Source organism: Papio anubis, chromosome 6 (assembly GCF_008728515.1).
Source record: "Papio anubis isolate 15944 chromosome 6, Panubis1.0, whole genome shotgun sequence".
Classification (NCBI taxonomy): Eukaryota; Metazoa; Chordata; class Mammalia; order Primates; family Cercopithecidae; genus Papio; species Papio anubis.
Window position 1 is genome coordinate 157875983 of NC_044981.1, and position 21020 is coordinate 157897002.

General features: G+C 48.2%; 1 protein-coding gene across 4 annotated transcripts in view; it reads right to left on the bottom strand.

Annotated features, from left to right (window-relative positions):
* PRKN (parkin RBR E3 ubiquitin protein ligase) overlaps positions 1 to 21020 on the bottom strand; it is a 1413696-nt gene that overhangs the window by 49361 nt on the left and 1343315 nt on the right. For all 4 annotated transcript variants that reach the window (XM_021936901.1, XM_017957438.1, XM_017957437.1 and 1 more), the window contains one exon: positions 20229 to 20312. In XM_021936901.1, coding sequence (XP_021792593.1) covers positions 20229 to 20312 — 84 coding nt within the window. The remainder of the gene's footprint in view (positions 1 to 20228; positions 20313 to 21020) is intronic.

Genomic DNA, 21020 nt, shown 5'->3' on the forward strand with positions numbered 1-21020 from the left:
AAATGCTGATAGCGCAAAATGGTTTTTAGTACTGTGAAAGCAAACTAAGTATGACCTAAGAAGGACTCTATACTTCTGTATTTGAGTCCTTGTGGTCGAACTTAGCAAGACTGAAAACCCAACTTAGGAGTGTGTCTAACTTAATAGGTAGACAGGATTGACAGCCTAACTTCAGAGTATGCATCTGTAACAATAGCTGGGTCTTGGCCAATCCCAGCAGCCATGCTTCAGCCACTCATACACTGCTGAGTGTTCAAACTGTGTTCACATAAGGCCAACGCCAACCTGTAACCAACCCGGCTATTTCTGTACCTCACTTCCGATTTCTGTACGTCACTTCACTTTTCGTCTATAAATTTGTTCTGACCACGAGACACCCTTGGAGTCTCTGAATCTGCTGTAATTGTGGAGGCTATCCAATTTACGAATCGCTTTTTTGTTTTTTTCTTGCTCAATTAAACTCTGCTAAATTTAACCTGTCTGAGGTTTTAACAGTACCAAGCTACGGGAGTGTTTTTTAGCCAGCAGGACAGCTGGCTAACTTTTTTGAAAGTGGGTAACTTTCTTTCACAGTCGGGGTGGGGTTCATTCTGACCTCCTGGGACTGACAGGGGCCCAGGTAGATCATGGCCTTGATTGCAGAGTTAGGGGTTAAGGTGTAGAAAACTGATGAGGTGTGTCTTTTTTTTTTTTTTTTTCCTGGTAGACAATATGTGCTCAAAGGTTATGGTTTTATTCCTCCATAGGGCAAGAAGCAGTTGTTATCTAACTTAGAAGTCAAATTTCAGCATTCCTTTCCCAATGAACGACATGGCATTCTGTTCCTCCAACACTACTTGGGCTGATTTTCCCATTAATTTGATGACTCAGACCTCGGCACAGGCTAACACAGAACTGTGTAGGCATGGCGCTGTGACAGCTGCAGGGTGTTAGAGGGAGGGGTGGCCAGCGGGTCCGGGATCCCGGTGCCCAGGAGGGGAAAGCTTTGAGGAAGAAAACTAAGGACACTGCTGTTACATAAGGAAGGGCACTGTGTGGCAGGGTCTCTGCCCACATCATGGAATGTAGTAACTGCAGCATCCCTGAAGGACGGAGCTCGTCATTAACTATTTCCGCTGCAGAAATCAGAGTCTCGGGAACTAAGTAACTTAAGACCGAGGCTGCCTGGCCTGCGAGCAGCCGGTTCAGAATCGGAGCCCCGAACTGCCTGGGTTCATACTCCAGGCCCCTGCAGCCTCGATTTCTTCCTGTCATTATCAAGTCACACGCTACAAAGAGGGCTAAGGGACTAAGGCTAAGATGCTGTCATGGAGATCTGGAGGTCCCTGGGGACTTCTGAGAGAGCAGTTTTCAAACCGCTTGTGGCCAGGCACGGTGGCTCACACCTGTAATCCCAGCACTCTGGGAGGCCAGTGCGGGCAGTCAGGAGTTCAAGACCAGCCTGGGTCATATATATATACACACACACACACACACACACACACACATATTTATATACGTGTGTATATATATATACACACACACATATATATACACACACACATATATATGGCAACCTCAGTCTTAAGTTTTATATATATACATATGTGTCTCTCTCTCTCTCTCTCTCTCTCTCTCTATATATATATATATATATATGCTGGGCCTGGTGGCACATACCTATAGTCCCAGCTACTCAGGAGGCTGAGGCATGAGAATCACTTGAATCCAGAAGGTGGAGGCTGCAGTGAGCTGAGCTCACGCCACTGCACTCCAGACTGGGTGACAGAGCAAGACTCTGTCTCAAAACAACAACAAAAACAACCGCCACCACCACCACCCAGCTTGTGGTAAAGGCAGTGGGAGAAACTGCCCAGCCCCGCTCCCCTCACTGCAGCAGCCTTCCTGCCCTCCACTTGCCTGCTTCCCCTGGCACCAGTGCTGCACCTCCATTCCCAGCTGCCCACTGCCCTTCTGTCCTGGGCCATCACTGCTGCCCCACCGGTTCTGCCTTCCCCAACCTACTGAAAGTGCTTTCAAGAAGGACACCAGGAGGCCCCGGCTGCCAAAGCTCATACCCTTTGTCATCGTCTCCAACTGTTCCACTGCACCTAACATGTGGGACAGGTCACCAAGAAGGCCCTTGGAGTTCCTGCCCTTCTCAGCGTCACAGCTATTCCTGTGCTTCCTTTTTTTTATTTTTTTATTTTTGAGACGGAGTCTTGCTCTGTCGCCCAGGCTGGAGTGCAGTGGCGCGATCTCAGCTCACTGCAAGCTCCGCCTCCCGGGTTTACGCCATTCTCCTGCCTCAGCCTCCCGAGTAGCTGGGACTACAGGCGCCCGCCACCTCGCCCAGCTAGTTTTTCGTATTTTTTAGTAGAGACGGGGTTTCACCGGGTTAGCCAGGATGGTCTCGATCTCCTGACCTCGTGATCCGCCCGTCTCGGCCTCCCAAAGTGCTGGGATTACAGGCTTGAGCCACTGCACCCGGCTATTCCTGTGCTTCCTATCCTCACCCAGTGGATCCACGGGGAAGGAGGGGAGTCCCAGACCCAGTGACTGCTGCCGACCCCACGGACCCTGGGGAGCGGGAGAAGCAACTCTAGGACACCTTGGGAGGGGGTGGTGCCCAGACTACTGGTTTAGACCTTTGACTGCCACTGCCGAGACGGGATTTCTACCAGGATGAGCACATCTTTGCTTTGCTTCCTTCATGAGTGTCTTAATGTTGATGTTTAAATCCTTCTGGAGTCATCTCAAGCAGTGGCCGGGTGCCCACGGGTTCAGTCAGGATCACCAACGGGATTCTAAAAATGATGCCGAGGCTTGTGTTCAGACCCTGGAGATTTGGATTCAGTAGGTCTGTGGTGGGGTACAGAAATTAGAATCCTTAAAATGCCCCAAGGGGTGGCGAGGGGCGGGAGATTTGGGAACCATTCATCCTCTAGAGGGCGATTCTCCCTTAGGGCCTGCAGAGGAACCTGGTGAGCTGGGTAACTTACCCTCTGTTCCCGCCTTAGTCATCAAGCTCTAAAGCAATGCCTGCTCACTGTGCTGCCAGGACGGGAAGGTTTTGTAATTCAGCATCACCGCCCAATTGTGCAATAAAGTGTGGCTCTCACAGGGCAGTGTAACAGTTAGGTAATTGCATGGAACTCTGTGCCTGTCTACTGCTCACCCATGGCGGGAGGAATTGCATGCATGCGTGTGTGTGTGCACGCGTGGTGGAGGTGGGGGTGGAACAGGACAAGTCTCTCTCCTAACATACTTCATGGCTGAAAATAGCAATTTCATATATATATGAAATATCTGTAATATACTTATATATAGATATATAGTCCCAGCTACTCGGGAGGCTGAGATGGGAGAATGACATGAACCCAGGAGGCGGAGCTTGCAGTGAGCTGAGATCTCGCCACTGCACTCCAGCCTGGGCGACAGAGCAAGACTCCGTCTCAAAAATAAAGCCCAATTAGTGCCCAGGAGACACATTGATATGTATTGAAGCTAGAATAACTTGAGAAACTGCGTATGTGTTATCTTTTCTGCTTTAAGAGAAACTTATTTGTGATTATAGGAAACTTATATGTGATTATAGGAAATATATTCATATGATTATAGGAAATATATTTCATATATATAGAGAGAGCGAGAATCAAAATTCCCTCAGAAAGGTAAGGTACTGGCCTGATCATCCATCTGTGGCTCAAGAGAAATAACCTCACAAGGGTCATCATGAGTAAGACCAACACACAAGCAGCTTAACACAGAGCCAGGTGCACCCTGAATGGTAACCGTGTGTTTTCTATGATCACCATCATTATTATTTTGTTATTGTAATCATCACAATCAACTCTAAAGAGATGGGAATATGAGACTATGAGAGTTTGTACACATGGAAAAGACCACTGAAGGCCTGGACTGGCCTTAAATCTCCTTTAAAAACAAGTATGGGAGGCCAAGGCAGGAGGATCACTTGAGTCTAGGAGTTCAAGGCCAGACTGGGCAATATAATGAGACCTTGTCTCTATAAACACACACACACAAAAACTCCACAGGTAAATCAAAATGTACTTATATAGGTTTTAAAAGCCGAATTAGGCTGGGCACGGTGGCTCAAGCCTATAATCCCAGCACTCTGGGAGGCTGAGGTGGGTGGGTCACGAGGTCAGGAGATCATGATCATCCTGGCTAACACAGTGAAACCCCATCTCTACTAAAATCACACACACACACACACAAAGTTAGCCAGGCGTGGTGGCAGGCGCCTGTTGTCCCAGCTACTGGGGAGGTTGAGATGGGAGAATGACATGAACCAGGAGGCGGAGCTTGCAGTGAGCTGAGATCTCGCCACTGCACTCCAGCCTGGGCGACAGAGCAAGACTCCGTCTCAAAAATAAAGCCGAATTAGTGTCCAGGAGACACACTGATATATATTGAAGCTAGAATAACTTGAGGAACTGCATACGTGTTATCTTTCCTGCTTTAAGAAAAACTGTGACACCTGTGTAGCCAATAATTAGACAAGTATATTCTAATCCTAAAAATCAATTTAAGCCTATTTTCCAAAAAAGAGCAGATCGCCATTAATCACGAAAACAGAGTTGGCTTAATTCAGCTATCAATGCTTTCAGGTGAATGGCAGCTTTTAAACGTCAGCCTTCTCATCAATGCTCGCCTGTCTTCTCACAGACACTGAAACCTTCCACCTCTGCAGACAGCAGCCTTCCTGGCTCACAGTCAAGCAGGTGGGCCGGTTGAGCACTGCTGCGTGTGAGCAGCCCGCCTCCTGCTGGTGAGTAAGAAAATGGCATCATTTTCCAGGGGCCTTGAGCTAATTAACGTTACTGCTTTGCAATGGGTGTCACCAAAACATGTTTTGTGTTCTCACATTGTCTTATGACTATCTCTTTTTGGAGAATATGTACATATGTATATATTTAAATATATGTTGTTAATTTTTTTTGAGACGTTGTTTCGCTCCTGTTGCCCAGGCTGGAGTGCAATGGCACAATCTCTGCTCACTGCAACCCCCGCCTCCCAGGTTCAAATGATTCTCCTGCCTCGGCCTCTCAAGTAGCTGGGATTACGGTGCCTGCTACCACACCCGGTTACTTGGGAGGCTGAGGGAAGAGACGGGGTTTCACCATGTTGGCCAGGCTAGTTTTGAACTCCTGACCTCAGGTGATCTACCTGCCTCCGCCTCCCAAAGTGCTTGGATTACAGGTGTGAGCCACTGTGCCCGCCTATTTTTTTTTTTTTAAAGAAATCATCAGAGTGTTGGGATTTAATGGGGTGTCTAGCCAAGGGTTCTGGGAAATACAAGGCTACACTCTAAGCAATGCAAGGCTACTCCACTAAGCTCTAAACTCCCCAAGCCATGCTTTAGAATGCAATTCAGAAGGGCATTTGTTTTTATTTATTTATTTATTTTTGAGATGGGGTCTTACTCTGTCACCTAGGCTGGAGTGCAGTGACACAATATCGGTTCAAGCGATTCTCATGCCTCAGCCTCCTGAGTAGTTGGGATTACAGGCATGCACCACCCCACGTGGCTAATTTTTGTATTTTTAGTAGAGATGGGATTTCATCACATTGGCCAGGCTGATCTCGAATTCCTGACCTTAGGTGATCTGCCTGCCTCGGCCTCCCAAAGTGCTGGGATTACAGGCGTGAGCCACCGTGCCTGGCCCAGAAGGGCATTTTTGATGATGATTCTAACAGTGGTGATTTCTGCTAGGAGTAGAATGTGTGCCAAGCGCCACAGACGAGATCTTACAGAGTCTTGCCCTGTGGGGCCTTAACTGCTTCCTAAAGGGGAAGTGAAGTAAGTAATATCTATCAACCTATTTTGGGATGAATGGGGGAAATGGAACAGCATAAATGGTAAGTAGCAGAATTATTAATAGGTACCATTTACTGCTTATTTTAAAAGTGCTTTGTGTTCAACGATTGTTACATGTTGACATACGAGAAAAATATACACTTGAGCTAGAAAATATGCTAATTTGTATTTTTGATAATGACATTCTCTAGTTCATGGTTGGCTTAGGTCAGCAGTGACCAAAATTATCCACATAGATGGGATTCTGAATGTGGAATCATCACTAATAGGATGCAAGGGGGAATCAAAGCCGACAACAGAGCCTGTCTTTTGTGCAAAGTATAGTTATTCTGGCACAAAGTAGACTATTATTTTTGCTAGAGTGAATGCAGAAATATTTTCATTCAAGAAACATTTGTTGGGTGTCTAAGATGTGCCAGGCACTGTCCTGGACCCTGGGGATACATCCCAGTAAACAAGAGAGACGACAAACAAATAGCAGGCCAACAATCCCTGCCTTGTGGAGCTATAGAGATGACCCTCTATCATGTGGGTGGGCCTCACCCAGTCCATGGAAGGCCTGACGAGCAGAGACCTCGGTTTCCCAGAGAAGAGAAAAATTCTATGCTACAGAGTGCAGTGGCTCACACCGGCAGCCACACACTTTGGGAGTCCAAGGTGGGAGGATTACTTGAAGCTAAGAATTCGAGACCAGCCTGGTCAACAAAGCGAGACCCCATTGCTACAAAAAATATTTTTTAAAGATTAGCAGAGAACAGAAGCATATGCCTGTAGTCCCAGCTACTTGGGAGCCCAGGATTTCCAGGCTTCAGTGACCTATGATCTTGCCGCTGCACTCCAGCCTGGGCAACAGAGTGAGATGCTGTCTCAAAAAAAAAAAAGAAAAAAAAAGAAAAAAAAAGGATCTCTCTGTCTTTGTTGACCACAGTGTATGTAGACCTTCCGCGAGCAGTGGTTCTCCAAAGCTCTGCAGGCTAGCCACATCAGCACCACCTAGGAATTTGTTAAACTGCCGGTCCTTGACCTCAAAGTTAACAGAGTATAGATGTTAACTACGCCTACAAAAATACCTTCACAGCAACACCTCAACTAGTGCTGGATCCAACGACTGGGCTATGCGGCCCAGCTACATTGACACAGAAAATTACCCATCACAGCTAGGCTGAAACGTATGTTAAAGACTAGATCTGCTTGACTTCAAGCCCCCTCTGCTTGTCTTGGATTCCTCAGACAAGGGTGGGAACACCTGGTTCTTGCTGAAAGAAGGTAAATGCAACCCTGGAGAACAACAGTGCTCGGCCTAAACGTGCTACACCTCTGTGCTTACAGGGGTGCTGAGTTTAAATGAGCTACGCCTCTGTGCTTTGCAGGGGTGATGAGTTAAACGTGCTACCCCTCTGTGCTTTGCAGACGTGATGCGTTAAATGTGCTACACTGCTGTGCTTTGCAGGGGTGCTGAGTTAAATGTGCTACACCTCTCTGTGCTTTGCAGGGGTGCTGAGTTAAATGTGCTACACCTCTCTGTGCTTTGCAGGGGTGCTGAGTTAAATGTGCTACACCTCTGCTTTGCAGGGGTGATGAGTTAAATGTGCTACACCTCTCTGTGCTTTGCAGACGTGATGAGTTAAATGTGCTATACCTCTGTGCTTGCAGGGGTGCTGAGTTTAAACGGGCTATGCCTCTGTGCTTGCAAGGAACAAGTGCAGAGCAGGTGAACTGTTTTCCTCACACATGGTCAACATACTTTTCTGTGGAATGACAATATTTTGTCCACCCTGCCAGCCCCATTTTTAATGAAGGATTTATGGAGACCAGGATCCAGCTGTTAGCTTTTCAAATCTGCACACCTCTCAGAAATGCTGCTCCTGGGGGACACAGTCCTTTGATTGCCTCCTGCCTGTTGTGGGCTGGGCCACTATGCAGGCGTGGCTGGGGTGCCTTTCAAAGTGGCGTTCACTCCCTTTTCCCCCAGGTCATTTTATTTTTGTTTCTGGCCAAATCCAGCATTTTCCTTGAGGGTTTAGCGCCATCTGGTGCATCATAGGCGCACTGCAGCTGCTTCCCTCCTGATGCTGAGTCGGGTGCAGAGAATTGCCAGGGGCGCTTTCTTTTCAGGAGATCCAAATGCCCGTGGGGTGTGCGGTGTGTGAGTGCAGAGTGTGTGCAGTGTTATGTATCTGCGTGTGGTGTGTGTTCTGTGTGTATGTGTGTTGTGTATATGTGTATGCTGTATGTGTAGTGTGTGTGGTGTGTATGTATGTGTGTGGTATATATGGTCCACGTGTGTGGTGTGTGTAACGTATGGTGTGCATGTTGTGTGTGTGTGTGCAGTGTGTGGTATGTGTATATGTGGTGTATGTGGATGTGGTGTTATGTTTATGTGTATGTGGTGCATGTGTGTGGTGTGTGTGACGGGTGTGTGGTGTGTGTGATGTGTGTGTGATGGCTGTGTGGTGTGTGTGATGGCTGTGTGGTGTGTGTGATGTGTGTATGATGGCTGTGTGGTGTGGTGTGTGGTGTGTGTAATGCATGGTGTGCATGTTATGTGTGTGTGTGTATGTGTGATGTGTGCGTTGTATAGGTGTGGTGTGTATGTGTGATGTGTGCGTTGTTTATGTGTGTGGCATGTGCGATGGATGTGTGGTGTGTGTGTGTGTGGTGGTATGTAGCTGTGATAATAGGTTTCTATAAGAATATTTTCCACATTGCGAACTTGTTCTAGCCGCTTGTTTATGGAGTCTAGTACACAGGGTATAGACTTGCAAAATCAGGTTCGGAATTTACATTCAGACCTTTTTTACCAACTCTGCTGGGATCCTAAAACCCCTCTGGAATCCAAAAGCCTTTGGGACAGCATCATTTTCAGGGGAGGATCCCATGTGTCAGGCCAGGCAGGCATCTGGGGGAGCCTGCACTGTGGCCGTGCAGAGGGAAGACTCAGGGAACCCACAGGCTGTGACCTCCGCAGGTGAGAGAGCACAGGGAACCGGCAGGCCATGACCCCCACGGGTGAGAGAGCACAGGGGACCTGCAGGTCGTGACCCCTACATGTGAGAGAGCTCAGGGGACCTGCAGGCCGTAACCTCCACACTGATAGAGCTCAGGAGACCTGCAGGCTGTGTCCCTCAAGGTAGAACTCCTGGGGGTGGAAGGAACCCCTGGGGGTGCTGAGGCTCCTGCAGAGGGAGGACGCCCCTGGCCAGAAGCTGACACTCCAGGGAGTGCCCTGCCGTGCTGGAGAGACAGTCCAGAAGAGAAGAAGGGTTTCTGCAGTACAGGAGTGTGCTTGGAGAGCCCCAGCCCGAGGTCTGCATGGTCAGGATCGGCCTCCAAGGGCAGGCATGCGGTGCCAGTGTGTGTGTGCACACGCAAGCATGCCTTCACTTGTCTTTTAATCCCAACCAATCTTACCTCTCCTTTCCTTTCCTCTCTCCACAGTGCCTGACATTTTTAGCATTCAGCCTTAAAAACCCAAACCCCCAAGTTTCACCATTTTGTAGTACTTTGCAACTTACAAACGGCTAAACACACACTCATTTCATTATTTATAGCTTGGTAGATCTTACTGGCCCCGAGTGGCAGGCAACGAAAAGGCTGTGAGCCTTTGAGCAACTTGCCTGGAAGAGGAGGAAATCAAACTGGGCCTTTGACGACCTGCCAAGGGCCATTTCGGCTGCCCCAGAGCAAACCTTCGCACACAAGCTGAGTGCCTTGGAAACGCACTGCAGAGAGTCTGGTGCTGTCCTGGCACTGACAGCTTTTCACAGTGCAAGGCCGAGCCCGAAGGACGCTCTGGCTTTAATGGAGATCTGTCACAGCCATTCCAGACCATCTGCACATCCACTTAGGCGGCAGGTCCAGGGCCACGGATTTAAGAGAAGTGGCATCAAACCTGCTTTACTTAAACCAACAAGCGGTTCAGAAAATACACTCCCAAATAACTGGGGATCTGGATCTCCGGGAATAATAAATTACACCTGTCTCTCAATACTGGGACTGCACTTGTGTGTGAAGGCAGTCGATGGCTGAGAGACGGCTCTGCAGCGAGATGCTGGGGCAAAATGTATCAAAAGATCGCAGCTTCCCAGAGCCACTGCTGCTTCAGTGTCCTCCACGGAGGGAGGTGCACCTCCTAGCCTCTCCTGGACTGTAACTCTGAAGAGGTGGGGTGGGGGTGGGGAGCATGGGTAAGGGGCAGTTCGTTGGAGATTGTCAATCTTGCATCTTGATCACTGGCTCCAGCCTAGATTCCCCTGTGAGGTGGTCTAGGCATCCACTCCTTTCCCCACTGAACCCCTCTGCTCAGATGTCCACAATGAACGTGTGTCTCCCTGAACAACCTGCTTTTGTTTCTGTCTCCTCTTCTAGCCAATGGCACCACCATCGTTCCAAGCTAGACATTCATGCATCAACATTAACCCGTCACCTCTCATCCTGTCTTCTAATCCACTGCCAAGTTCTGCGGATCCTACCTCAAGCCTATCCCCTCCTCTGTATTCCCTGGCCGGACTCCTGGCACCTGATGGGTCTCTGGTTTGGCCCTTTTTGGGGGTGCTCTGCTGTGCTCCCAGCCCCACCACCTTGGGAATGAGGTCACACCATCACATCACGGTGGTGGGACAGCTCACGGCCAGTGGTGGAGGGTGGATGTGAAGGGCCCACCTCCAGCCTCCTACCTCTGGCTGCCCTCAGTCTTCTGTGGCAACCACACTGCAGGTGGATTCCGCCTCTGCCCAACCCTGCTTCCTTCTCTTCCTGAAGGTGCTGTTGAGAGCATCCCTGAGACATCCCCTGCCTGCAAGTCTCAGAGCCTGTTTTCCTGGGAACCTATAACCTGTGACACTTGGTGCCCAGACAGTCCTAGGAAGCAAACTCTGAAATGGAGTTAGAGCTGGACTCCCTTCTGCCAGTGGCCAGAGAGGAGCCTGTCGCTGCTGGGAGAGAGTGCTGGAAGCTGAGTGGGGCTCCGAGGAGCAAAGGGCAGGGCAGGTGGCACACAAGCACCCTGTCTCTGTGGCTGTGCACACAGGCAGGCCCTGTGGATTCCAGGTGTCTGTGGAGGGAAAAGAGGTCACACGGGCCAGTAAGAGCATCCCAGTAAAGATTCTGGGGGTTCAGCAGCTGAGAACAATGGACCATTTGAAAAAGAGCCCCTGGCGTGCTACTGAGCCCTGTGGAGTTGGAGTATCTGTGCAGCAATCCGTCATAAGACAGAAGTGCAGCACTGAGGACCAGAACCAGGCCCAAGCAGGCCCACGGTACATGAGCGAGCTGCACAAGCAGGGCCTCAGACCCCCATGCCATCCACACTGTGGTGTGACTGCCTCTCCTTGGGCTCACAATTATGGCCCCACAGTGGTGATAGCAGGGCTGGGGGGATTCCTTATGACACAGCGAGGGATCCAAGCTTGGTTCACAATTGAGTTAGCTTAACATATGGCTGCAAGCCAAAAATGCACCATCGCTATCCTGTAACCCTCTTTACGGTTGAAAGAGAATGGTGAGGGGAGACCCTGTCAATAGGCAGAGCCTTGGGCATCGCAACGGCTATGGTTCCAGTGTTTCTGTCTCACCAGATTCCTATGTTGAAACCTAATCGCCGAGGTGGTGGGATTAGGAGGTGAGGCCTTTGCAGGTGATTGGGTCACAAGTAAGAGCCCTCAGGATGGGATTAGTGCCCTTATAAAGAGAGGGCATTAACCAGTCACCTCTCATCCTGTGAGGCCCCAGAGAGCCGCCTTGCCCCTTCCACCATGTGAGGGCATAGCTAGAAGACGTCATCTACAAACCAACAAGTGCTCCGTCATGAGACCCCACATCTGCTAGTGAGTTCATCTTTGACTTCCAAGCCTCCAGAACTGCAAGGAATAAAAGTGTATTGTTTATAAGCCAGCCAGTCTACGGTATTGAGTGACAGCAGCCCAAACAGATGAGGCAGCAACTGACAGTGGACTGTGTGTGGAAAGGAAAGAGTCCCGAGTTAGGAATAGATACAAGCTCCTAAGCAGTGGCAAACGTCTTGGCAGCCTCCTTAAGGGCAGGGACAGATAAAATCTGGATGACTGCGGACGGGTGAGACAAGGAGCTCTGCAGAGCAGGCACGTGGACAGACCCGTGGGAGGGGCAGGACACGTCAGCATGTTTGCACAGCACGGCAGAGCTCACGGGACAGCACTTCAACAAGCAGATAGAGCGATCCAGTCAGTGGACCACTGCCAGCCTCCGCCACTGGCCACAGCAGTCCTGGGCTAGGGCACTAGTGGAGCAAGCATGGTGGTAAGGTGAAGCCCTGCCAGGCCCCCCAGCTCGGGCATCCCCCTGTCTGCCACACTGCCAACATTCAACCTGCCAGCAACCAAGAGCGGCACTGAGTCCTGTGTGTCCTCCAGTCCTCGAGGAGACCGACTAACTGGCCAGTGGGTGTCACGTGGATCACACTGACACCGGGTAAGATGAAGACACTCCATCTTGACAGGAAGTGACTCCTATTCTGGGTGTGGCTTTGCCTTTCTTGGCAACAGAGCCTCAGCCAGCACTAGCATCTGCAGGCTACCAGCACCCTGCGTGACACTGCATTGTGTCCCAGTGGGCACACGCCCATGGGAACACTGGTCCTGTCACACATCCTACTGCCCAGAAGCTGTTGACCTGATGAGACGGATGGACCAGGCTTGCACAGTGCTGCTGGAGCTGCACTGTGATGTGGCGCTGTCCACTAAGGCGAGGTTTACACTCTGAATCAACAACTACCACGGTGCAGGGTGTGCCTCCAGCAGGTAGAACGCAGTGGTTCCGGAATCAAGGGGTGGAAGGAGGAATGGCCCCACTTCTCGCTCCCAGTGGCCCACTTGGAGTTTGTGCTCTCCATCTGTGCAACCTGGCCTTACATATACAGGGGCCCTGGCTTCCAGCATAGAGTACTTCTGCCGGAGAACACAGCAAGGGTTCTGGTCGCTTCATGTTGCATTTGCTAAGTGATTAGCGGGCTACAAACGGAGTCGCCATCCTGGAAGGGATAACTGACTCTCAGGAGCAGGCAGGGCTGCAGTGATAGGATGGGGTATTTAAATGAGAAGAATGCATTTGGCACCCAGGTGGATCACTGTGGTATCTCTTGGTCCTCCCCTGCCCAATGTTGATAGCAAATCATTCAGTAGTCATGGCTTTAGAATGGCACCCAGGAGCCTGGACCCATCAGGGATGATGTCTGTGTCACCCTACCAGGTAAGCCACCTAGAGGTCTTCTCTGAGGGCGAGGGGACTCTAGAATGAGGAGGAGAGAAGGAAGTCAGTGGGAGTCAGCTGCAACTTCAAGACCAGCTGTGGCAGCATGAGCTATATATAGTTTACCCTGCTAACCTTCCATTTGTACATTTCTCCAGTCTCTCTCATTCCACAAGCAAATGTCTCCAGGCAGTGCAAGGGACACACTGCAGCAGATGCTGTGAGGCTGGCCAGACCCCTCCTCCAGGACTGATACACCTGCTGCTGGGCGTGTCCGCAGCAGACAGCTCTCTGCCAAGTCTCCACTTGGGAAGTGCCCCCAGCTGAAGAAGGCTGCTTCATCCAAGGCCATTTTTCCTTCTGGGGGAAGCCCACATTGAAAACCTGGCCTATGCATGGGGATGTAAGGCCTGACCACTCTGTGTCCATGCAGAACAACTCAGAAGACTCATCCAGCTCCGGGGCTCCTTCTAGGACCTGCTGTGGCAGCTACGTAGCAGTTCAGCCTTCCTTCAGGCTGCTTCGTGCGACTCCCCATGGCACCCTCCAGTACACAGTCTGCACTCAAATCTCAAGCATCTCAGGGTTTTTCTTCCTGGAAAACACGAACTCTTACAATTCTCTAAGTGTTTTTCATATTACAGCCAGAGATCTTTCGAAAGCACCCATCTGATGATGTCAACCTTAAAAATAATCTCCAAATGCCTTCTCACTGCCCTAAATTCCAAGCTCCTGCCTGTGACTGATAAGGCCCTGCATTTCCTGGCTCCCATCTCCAGCCTAGTCTGTGGCCACAGCCACCATCACTTTATGGTACAATGAAGGGAGTGTCTTCTGCCTCCCTGAAAATGTCATTCGCGTTCGTCTCCAGAACTTTGCACACCTTGTCCCTTTGCTTAGGACACCGGTAAGTTCCTTCCTTGCCTGAAGAGCTCATCCCTGTAGGTCTCAAATTTCATTTCTTCCAATGAACAATTCCTCCAGCCCCATGGAGAACTGGTCAGGTCCCACTTTTATGCTTCCAGAGCATCCTGAACTTTCTGTCTTGTGCCTCGTAGCATACAACATTTTAATTATTTGTCAAACTGTGTTTCTACCTCACTAGATTACAAACCCTATGAGAACAGAGGCCAAGTCCAAGTCTATCCTTTTTTTTTTTTTTAAGACGGTTTCTTGCACTGTCGCCCAGGCTGGAGTGCAGTGGTGCCATCTTGGCTCACTGCAACCTCCGCCTCCCAGCTTCAAGCGATTCTTCTGCCTCAGCCTCCCACCAAGTCTATCTTTAATGTTGCATCCAAAATGCCTAGTACTATGCATGGTAATAAAAGGTGCTTTATAAATGTGTACTGAGCATCCTTCTTCTTCCTTCTTTCCACTAATTGTAAGAAATTCACAGTCGAAATGAGGTTCAAAGGCACATAATGTAGGAAGTGTAACACAACGTTGCAGCCAAAATTCCACTTATAGATGTGTTTAAGATTTTTAAAAAAATGTTAATTCTCAACATTTAAAAATAAAGACACTTAACAAAAACACATGGATTTTATACTGACATCACAAAATCACACTGGAAGGCCTAGTACCATTGGGCTCACATTTCCGCTGGGTAAACATGGACCTGAACTGGGGAGCTGTGTAGCAGCTGTTCCCCCGACCCCCCCACAACAAGCCATGCCCACTCCAGTTTGCCACAGACCCCCGCCCCCAACCCCGTCATGGGGCTCTGTCATTATGCTTGCAGGCTTTTGTGTCGATGTTTTTGTGGTTGTTCTGTTTGTTTTAATAGGAAAAGCAGAAGAAAATGAAATGTATCTTTGCATCCTTATCAAAATATTGACAGGTCCATGAAGTAGGCTTCAGGTCTGCCTCACTCATTTAAGGGTTGTGTTGCTGTTGACATCTAAGTTGGCCATCCCTGGTATTGTGTTTGACAAGCCAACAACAGCCCGCTTATCCCCCTCTTTCAAAAGGCAGAGTGACCAGTAAGAACAATGGAAGCACATTTCTGCTTCACTGGGACTGGAATGGTCATCAGTGCTGGCTGGTGCGGCTCCCAAAGACCTGGGTAAAAGAATGGTCTGGGGTTTGTCAACTCTATGCCCCTGGGTGGCCACTCTCCCTCTCCCTTGCCTATGGACAAAAATCTATCACAAAAACTTGAGATAAGGCTCAGAATAAGACGGTGTATTTGAAAGTGCTTTGTAAACAAGCACCACACAAGTGCACCTTATTATATTTGTCCCAAGCAAATGCTGGGTTTGTTTTTCTAATTTAGGAGGCAGATGGAAGGAACTGAGGTTTACTGTGAAAATCTAATTTTCCCTCGTGATTCAAAATATTGCTGAGACATAATCCAGCCCTGAAGCTACTGTCCATTCTTTTCCAGTACTTACCCAGCTTCATGGTAGGGAGGGACATGTGTGGATGAAGGAGGGATTTGTCATTCATTCAATAAACACTTAATGAGCACCTACTCTGTGCCAGGCACTGAAGGATACAGGATGCAATAGGCACAAACCCTGCACTAACAAAGCCTAGACTTTTTGTGAAGAGACAGGGAAATGATATTTCAATGTGACGAATGTATCAGAATGTACAGTTGTCTGAAAGCTTATAGGACGTAGCGGGGAGGGCAGATGGCTTCCGGGAGGAGGTAACATGATCTGGGCCTAGAAGGTTGAGCAGGAGGCATGGTTGGTAGGCAGGCATGGGCACATTCCCCTCAGACACTGTAGATATATTAAAGACAGCAGTTGCTGTTCCCCAACTACTTAGATCAATTATAGCCACTGAAATTGATCTCCCTTGTGGCTTTAGGTAGCACCTCTAAAAATCTGGAAGTCTCAGTCTGCCCTCCTGTTGAATAGGGAGAGGAACATCAACTACTTAGAACCACTGGGAGAATGAATCAATTTATGTGGTTTGCAAGAGCAAGTGTGTAGTTATTACCAAGTCCCCAGGGGGAATACGCGGAAGGAACTGGAACATGGAGAGGAGAAGCGGGGAAAAACAAGGGAAAGCAAATGGGATTAGATTCTCATTAGTCTGTGACAGATTGATCTTCTGTCACTGCTTTCCCAAACTCCCAGCAGTTTCAACTTAAAGCTTGTTCAATATTTTAAAACCAATTTAAATCCAATTGTTGAGTTTGCTTAAAAAAATTATTGCGTTAATCAAAAAATGCATTAAGTTTTAGGTCCAATAGTCTAACTGATAGGAAAAGCTCATTGGGACCCAAGAGAAATGGGCTCGCCTGGCTGGAGAATGTAATGTGCAAGAACAGAAACCAATCAACGCTAAACGGAAGAACAGGAGAAACGAGTCACAAATGCCTCAAAGCAAAGAACCCTGCAACTGAATGGAATTGAAAGAAAGCGTGAAGAGCGCTGATGAGGGTATTTAGTTAGTATCAGCAAAATTCAGACATGAGAACACATCTAAAGCCTTCCGTTCCAAGGGAGGCTGCAAGTGGGTTTTTATTATGAGATGTGCAGAGTGTCATCCTTTCAAAGATTTCAGGTCAATGAAACTGCAGAGGTCATCCTCCTGGAGACCATGCTGCTTGAGAGAAATGTAGGGAACAGAAAATAAGCCAGCTCTATGAAAATAAAAACCCTTCATTCTGTTATCAAATCAAATTGGGTCATGAAATTTGAAGAAATAGCTTGTTTGGTTCGTGCCTTCCCACATCCGAGAGCAGCTATGGTTGAAATAAGGAAACTTGGGAAGATTGGTAAATTCGCTCACAGAGAAGGTGCTGGTGATTCTGTATTCTTCCCCTTCTCTGCTTTGCATCTGGAAGGCTGACTCCCATGGGCTGTTCCCCTAGGATCCCCTGTGTCTGGCTTCCGGCCTTGTGTATGGCCCGTGGGAGACATTAGCAAGAGATCGGATGGCAGGAGGCAGGAGGCAGGATGTCCGTGCTCGCTCCCTTCCTGCTGTGGGGCTATTTCCGGGCAATGCTGGATGCCCCTTGATGATACCTCCTGTCACAAGGCCCCTTTTCCACGGCTGCAGCTCATGGGGTTCACAGAACCCTTCCTCCCCCTGCCTCTGCAGGCCTGGGGTGGCCATGGCTCCCCACTGATGCTCGCTCCGAGGCCCGAGGCCCTGTGAATGGTTCCTGTGGCCCCAGCCCGTCTCTATGGTCATCCCTTCCATTAATGTCTCTTCCTGTGCCCATCTGGGTTGGCTTCTCTCTCCCGAGGGACCCTGATCAAATCAGAGATGTAGGAAAACATGGCAGTGAAGACTCCAATTAGTTGCTTTCTGTTCTCTGGCAACTGTTTACTAGCAGATATCTTTTTAGTTTGGCTGGTTGATTTGCTTTGTTTTCAAATAAGAGGAATTGGAGGCTGTCCCTGTGATTAGGAACTAGAAGCAGGAAGGGCCTCATATCCTGGGGGCTCTAACTGCAGGGCTACTTCGCTCTGAGTTCTTTCTGGGATGACCCTGACGTGGATTAACTATACCTCCTCAGAATTCCTATCATATCAGTTGCTCGGGCAACCTCTGCGGCATCTATTGAAGCCATAGAAACTTCATGGGAGCAGGGATGTTGTCTTGCTTCTTGTTCTGAGGGCCTAGAACCATGCCTAACATATTATGGGTGTTTAATGCGTATTTGTTGAATGAATGAAATAATGTCTCATGGGGCGCAGTGGCTCACGCCTGTCATCTCAGCACTTTGGGAGGCTTGCTTGAGGTCAGGAGTTCAAGACCAGCCTGGGCAACATGCTGAAACCCTATCTCTATGAATAATACAAAGAGTAGCCTGGTGTGGTGGTGTGTGCCTGCAGTTCCAGCTAGTCGGGAGGCTGAGGTGGGAGGGTTGCCTGAGCCAAGGATAAGGAGTCTGCAGTGAGCCAAGATCGCACCGCTGCACTCCAGCCTGGGCAACACGGTGAGACCCTGGTTCAAAAAAAATGAAATAACGTCTCTTTCTTTATAGATGCTACCATCACTCAACAAACCATCTATTAAACGTCTGTGCAGCAGATGTCATCTTGGGCCTGGAGACGCAGGGGCGCAGAGGACACAGTCTGGTTGAAGAGGTTCTGGCCCCCGCAACTTTGCCCATGTGGCACCCTCTGCTGGAATGTCCTTTACCACACCGTCCTGCTGTCCTGACAAACTCTGACCCATCTTCTGTGACTTCTCCAGGGAAGCCTAGACGTGTTTTATGTAAAGCTATAGAGTTGCTAAGCTTTGGTTTAGCATACTACCATAATTACGATATTCATTTTCCAGCAAATCTCCCCCCATGGCTCCCCTATGAGCCTCTGAAGGGAAATACACTTTTCTTTTCTTTTTCTTTTCTTTTTTTTTTTTTTTTGAGACGGAGTCTCCCTCTATCATCAGGCTGGAGTGCAGTGGTGCAATCTCGGCTCACTGCAAGCTCCACCTCCCGGGTTCAAGCGATTCTCCTGCCTCAGCCTCCTGAGTAACTGGGATTACAGGTGTGTGCCACCACACCCAGCTAATTTTTGTATTTTTAGTAGAGACGGGGGTTTCACCATGTTGGCCAAGCTTCTCTTGATCTCTTAACCTCATGATCCACCCACCTCAGCCTCCCAAAGTGCTGGGATTACAGGCATAAGCCACCGCGCCCTGCTGGGAAATATACTTTTCAATGCATTTTTCTAGAGAGTCCAGCAGCTGCTTGACCCACCCAAATGCTCAATTTAATGTCTGCTAATTGACATTGTTTGCAGACACAGTTCCCTTGATATTTGGACATCTATGGTTTAGGTCATCTCTAACTTTCTTTTTCCTATTTTTCTGAATCCAATATTAAGGTTTTAGAAATTTAAAAACATTTAATTTGGGCTACCTCAATCTTTAACACCAAGGCTGGATGGTTCCTCTTGACTGAAGAATGAATGAGATTAGAGGGAGGATCAGGCGCCTAGATGGCTTTAGGTTAAGCAATGCTCTTCTTTCCCTAACAGCTACTGTTTCCAAATAAATACTGTAGATGCCAGAGTGTATCTTCGTGGAAGCCTCTGCCATGTTTCCGCAGTCTCAGAGCATATGGATGTAAATTGCTAGACTGACTCCGTTTCCCAGAGCCTCAGGTGTCCCTGCCTCCACTACAGCAGTCCTAAGGCAGGGGTCTCCGGGCCATTATTGCTTCTGCTGTCAGTACCTGGTAAGCTCACATTTGTATGTCCCTGAGCCAAAATAAAATCAACAGAAGGAGCATTTGCTGCCTGGGCTATGGAAATGGCAACTCAGTCCTAAATCCACTCATATGCTCATGGCTGGCAATTTAGGAGCAGATAAGAAGACTCAAATTCACCAGTTCTATTTATTTAGTTATGCTAATATTGGATAAACTCATCTGCAGAATTCCATATAGGGATACACTTATGCTCTGATTTTAGAGCATTCAGATCTTTAACATTCTGTACTGTAAAATCAAAATGTTCTGGGATTTCTATGTCTGTTTACTAGGTTCCTATCAGTAAAATGACTAAAGGATTTACGTGCAAAGATATGGGGTTTAAACCCTTGTTGACATCTACATTGAGAGAAATATAATGAGCAAATTAATCTACTGTGATGACGTTTTTACTCTTTTTCCCTGAAGGCTTGGTTGATCCTAATTAATAAATAAAATAAAATGTATTTGTATTTTCCTAAGACTGAGATAGCACCTTAGAGAGTGAGGCTCAGTCAACACATTCTTTACTTAATGAGGACTGAAACACCAGTGAGCATAGGGCATGATGCTGCTAAAAGACAATGATATCCTTACATAATATAATCTTTCTGTACATGCCACTCGTAGAGGTATTTTCACCAGAGATTCTAAACTAGGGCATTAAAGAAATTGAAGTAGAGTTAGCATTGATTTCTCTGATTTAGAGATTGTTAAGTTGTTTTATTTCCCCTCTAAGGACTCCCTTGAAAATGCTCACATGCCTTATCCCTGTTCCATATCTGCCCAGGGAAAAGCTATTTTGGACATGCCCCAAATGGCCATTAGGAAGTCTACAGTGTGCCCCAAGGAGGGGAGTCACTCTGGGAGAAGCCAGGGCTCTATTCCCATGGCTGTCAGCTACCAGTCTGCTTCTTGCTTTTTCAGAATGGAACTCTCCATGATCTCCAGGAAACAGCTCCAGTCCCCCACCGTGTTTGGAGCCCTGCTTGGAGGAATGAGTAGGGCATTCTGTACCTGAGTAGTTGTTCCTGAGGCTTCAAATAGGGCACTGCACTCCCCTTCATGGTACGCTTCTTTACACTCCCGGCAGAAGGCAAACTGCAAAAGAACACATATCCATTAATTAGGGACATTAGGTTGCATTTGGCAATAACACATTTTTCCTTTTCCAAACTCATTATATTCATTCCTTTGGCTTGTGCGATAGTTTCTGTATCAAATTACTTTCTTTTGCAAGGAGAAATCAAGTTATATTTTGATGAGATTGTTCACTCTTTACTCAAGAGTGTTCCAAGCACCATAGCAGGGCTACAGAGATGACGGGTCACATTTCCTTCCCTCAAGGTGTTCCCACTCTAGTGGAAGACACAGTGATATGGTTTACTGCATCCCCACCCAAATCTCATCTTGAACTGTAGTTCCCATAATCCCCGTGTGTCATAGGAAAGACCTGGTGGGAGGTAATTGAATCATGGGGATGGTTTCCCTCATGCTGTTCTCGTGATAGTGAGTTCTCACGAGATCTGATGGTTTTACAATGGGGTTCCCCCTTCGCTCGGCTCTCATTCTTCTTCTTCCTGCCACCATGTGAAGAAGGATGTGTTTGCTTCCCCTTCCACCAGGATTATGAGTGTCCTGAGGCCTACTCAGCCCTGCGGAACTGTGAGTCAACTGAACCTCTTTCCTTTATAAATTATCCAGTCTCGGGTATGTCCTTATAGCAGTGTAAGAACAGACTAATATACACAATAATGCAAATAGATACCCACAGCAAAGTTTAATTGGTATTAGAATGTAAGGAAAAAA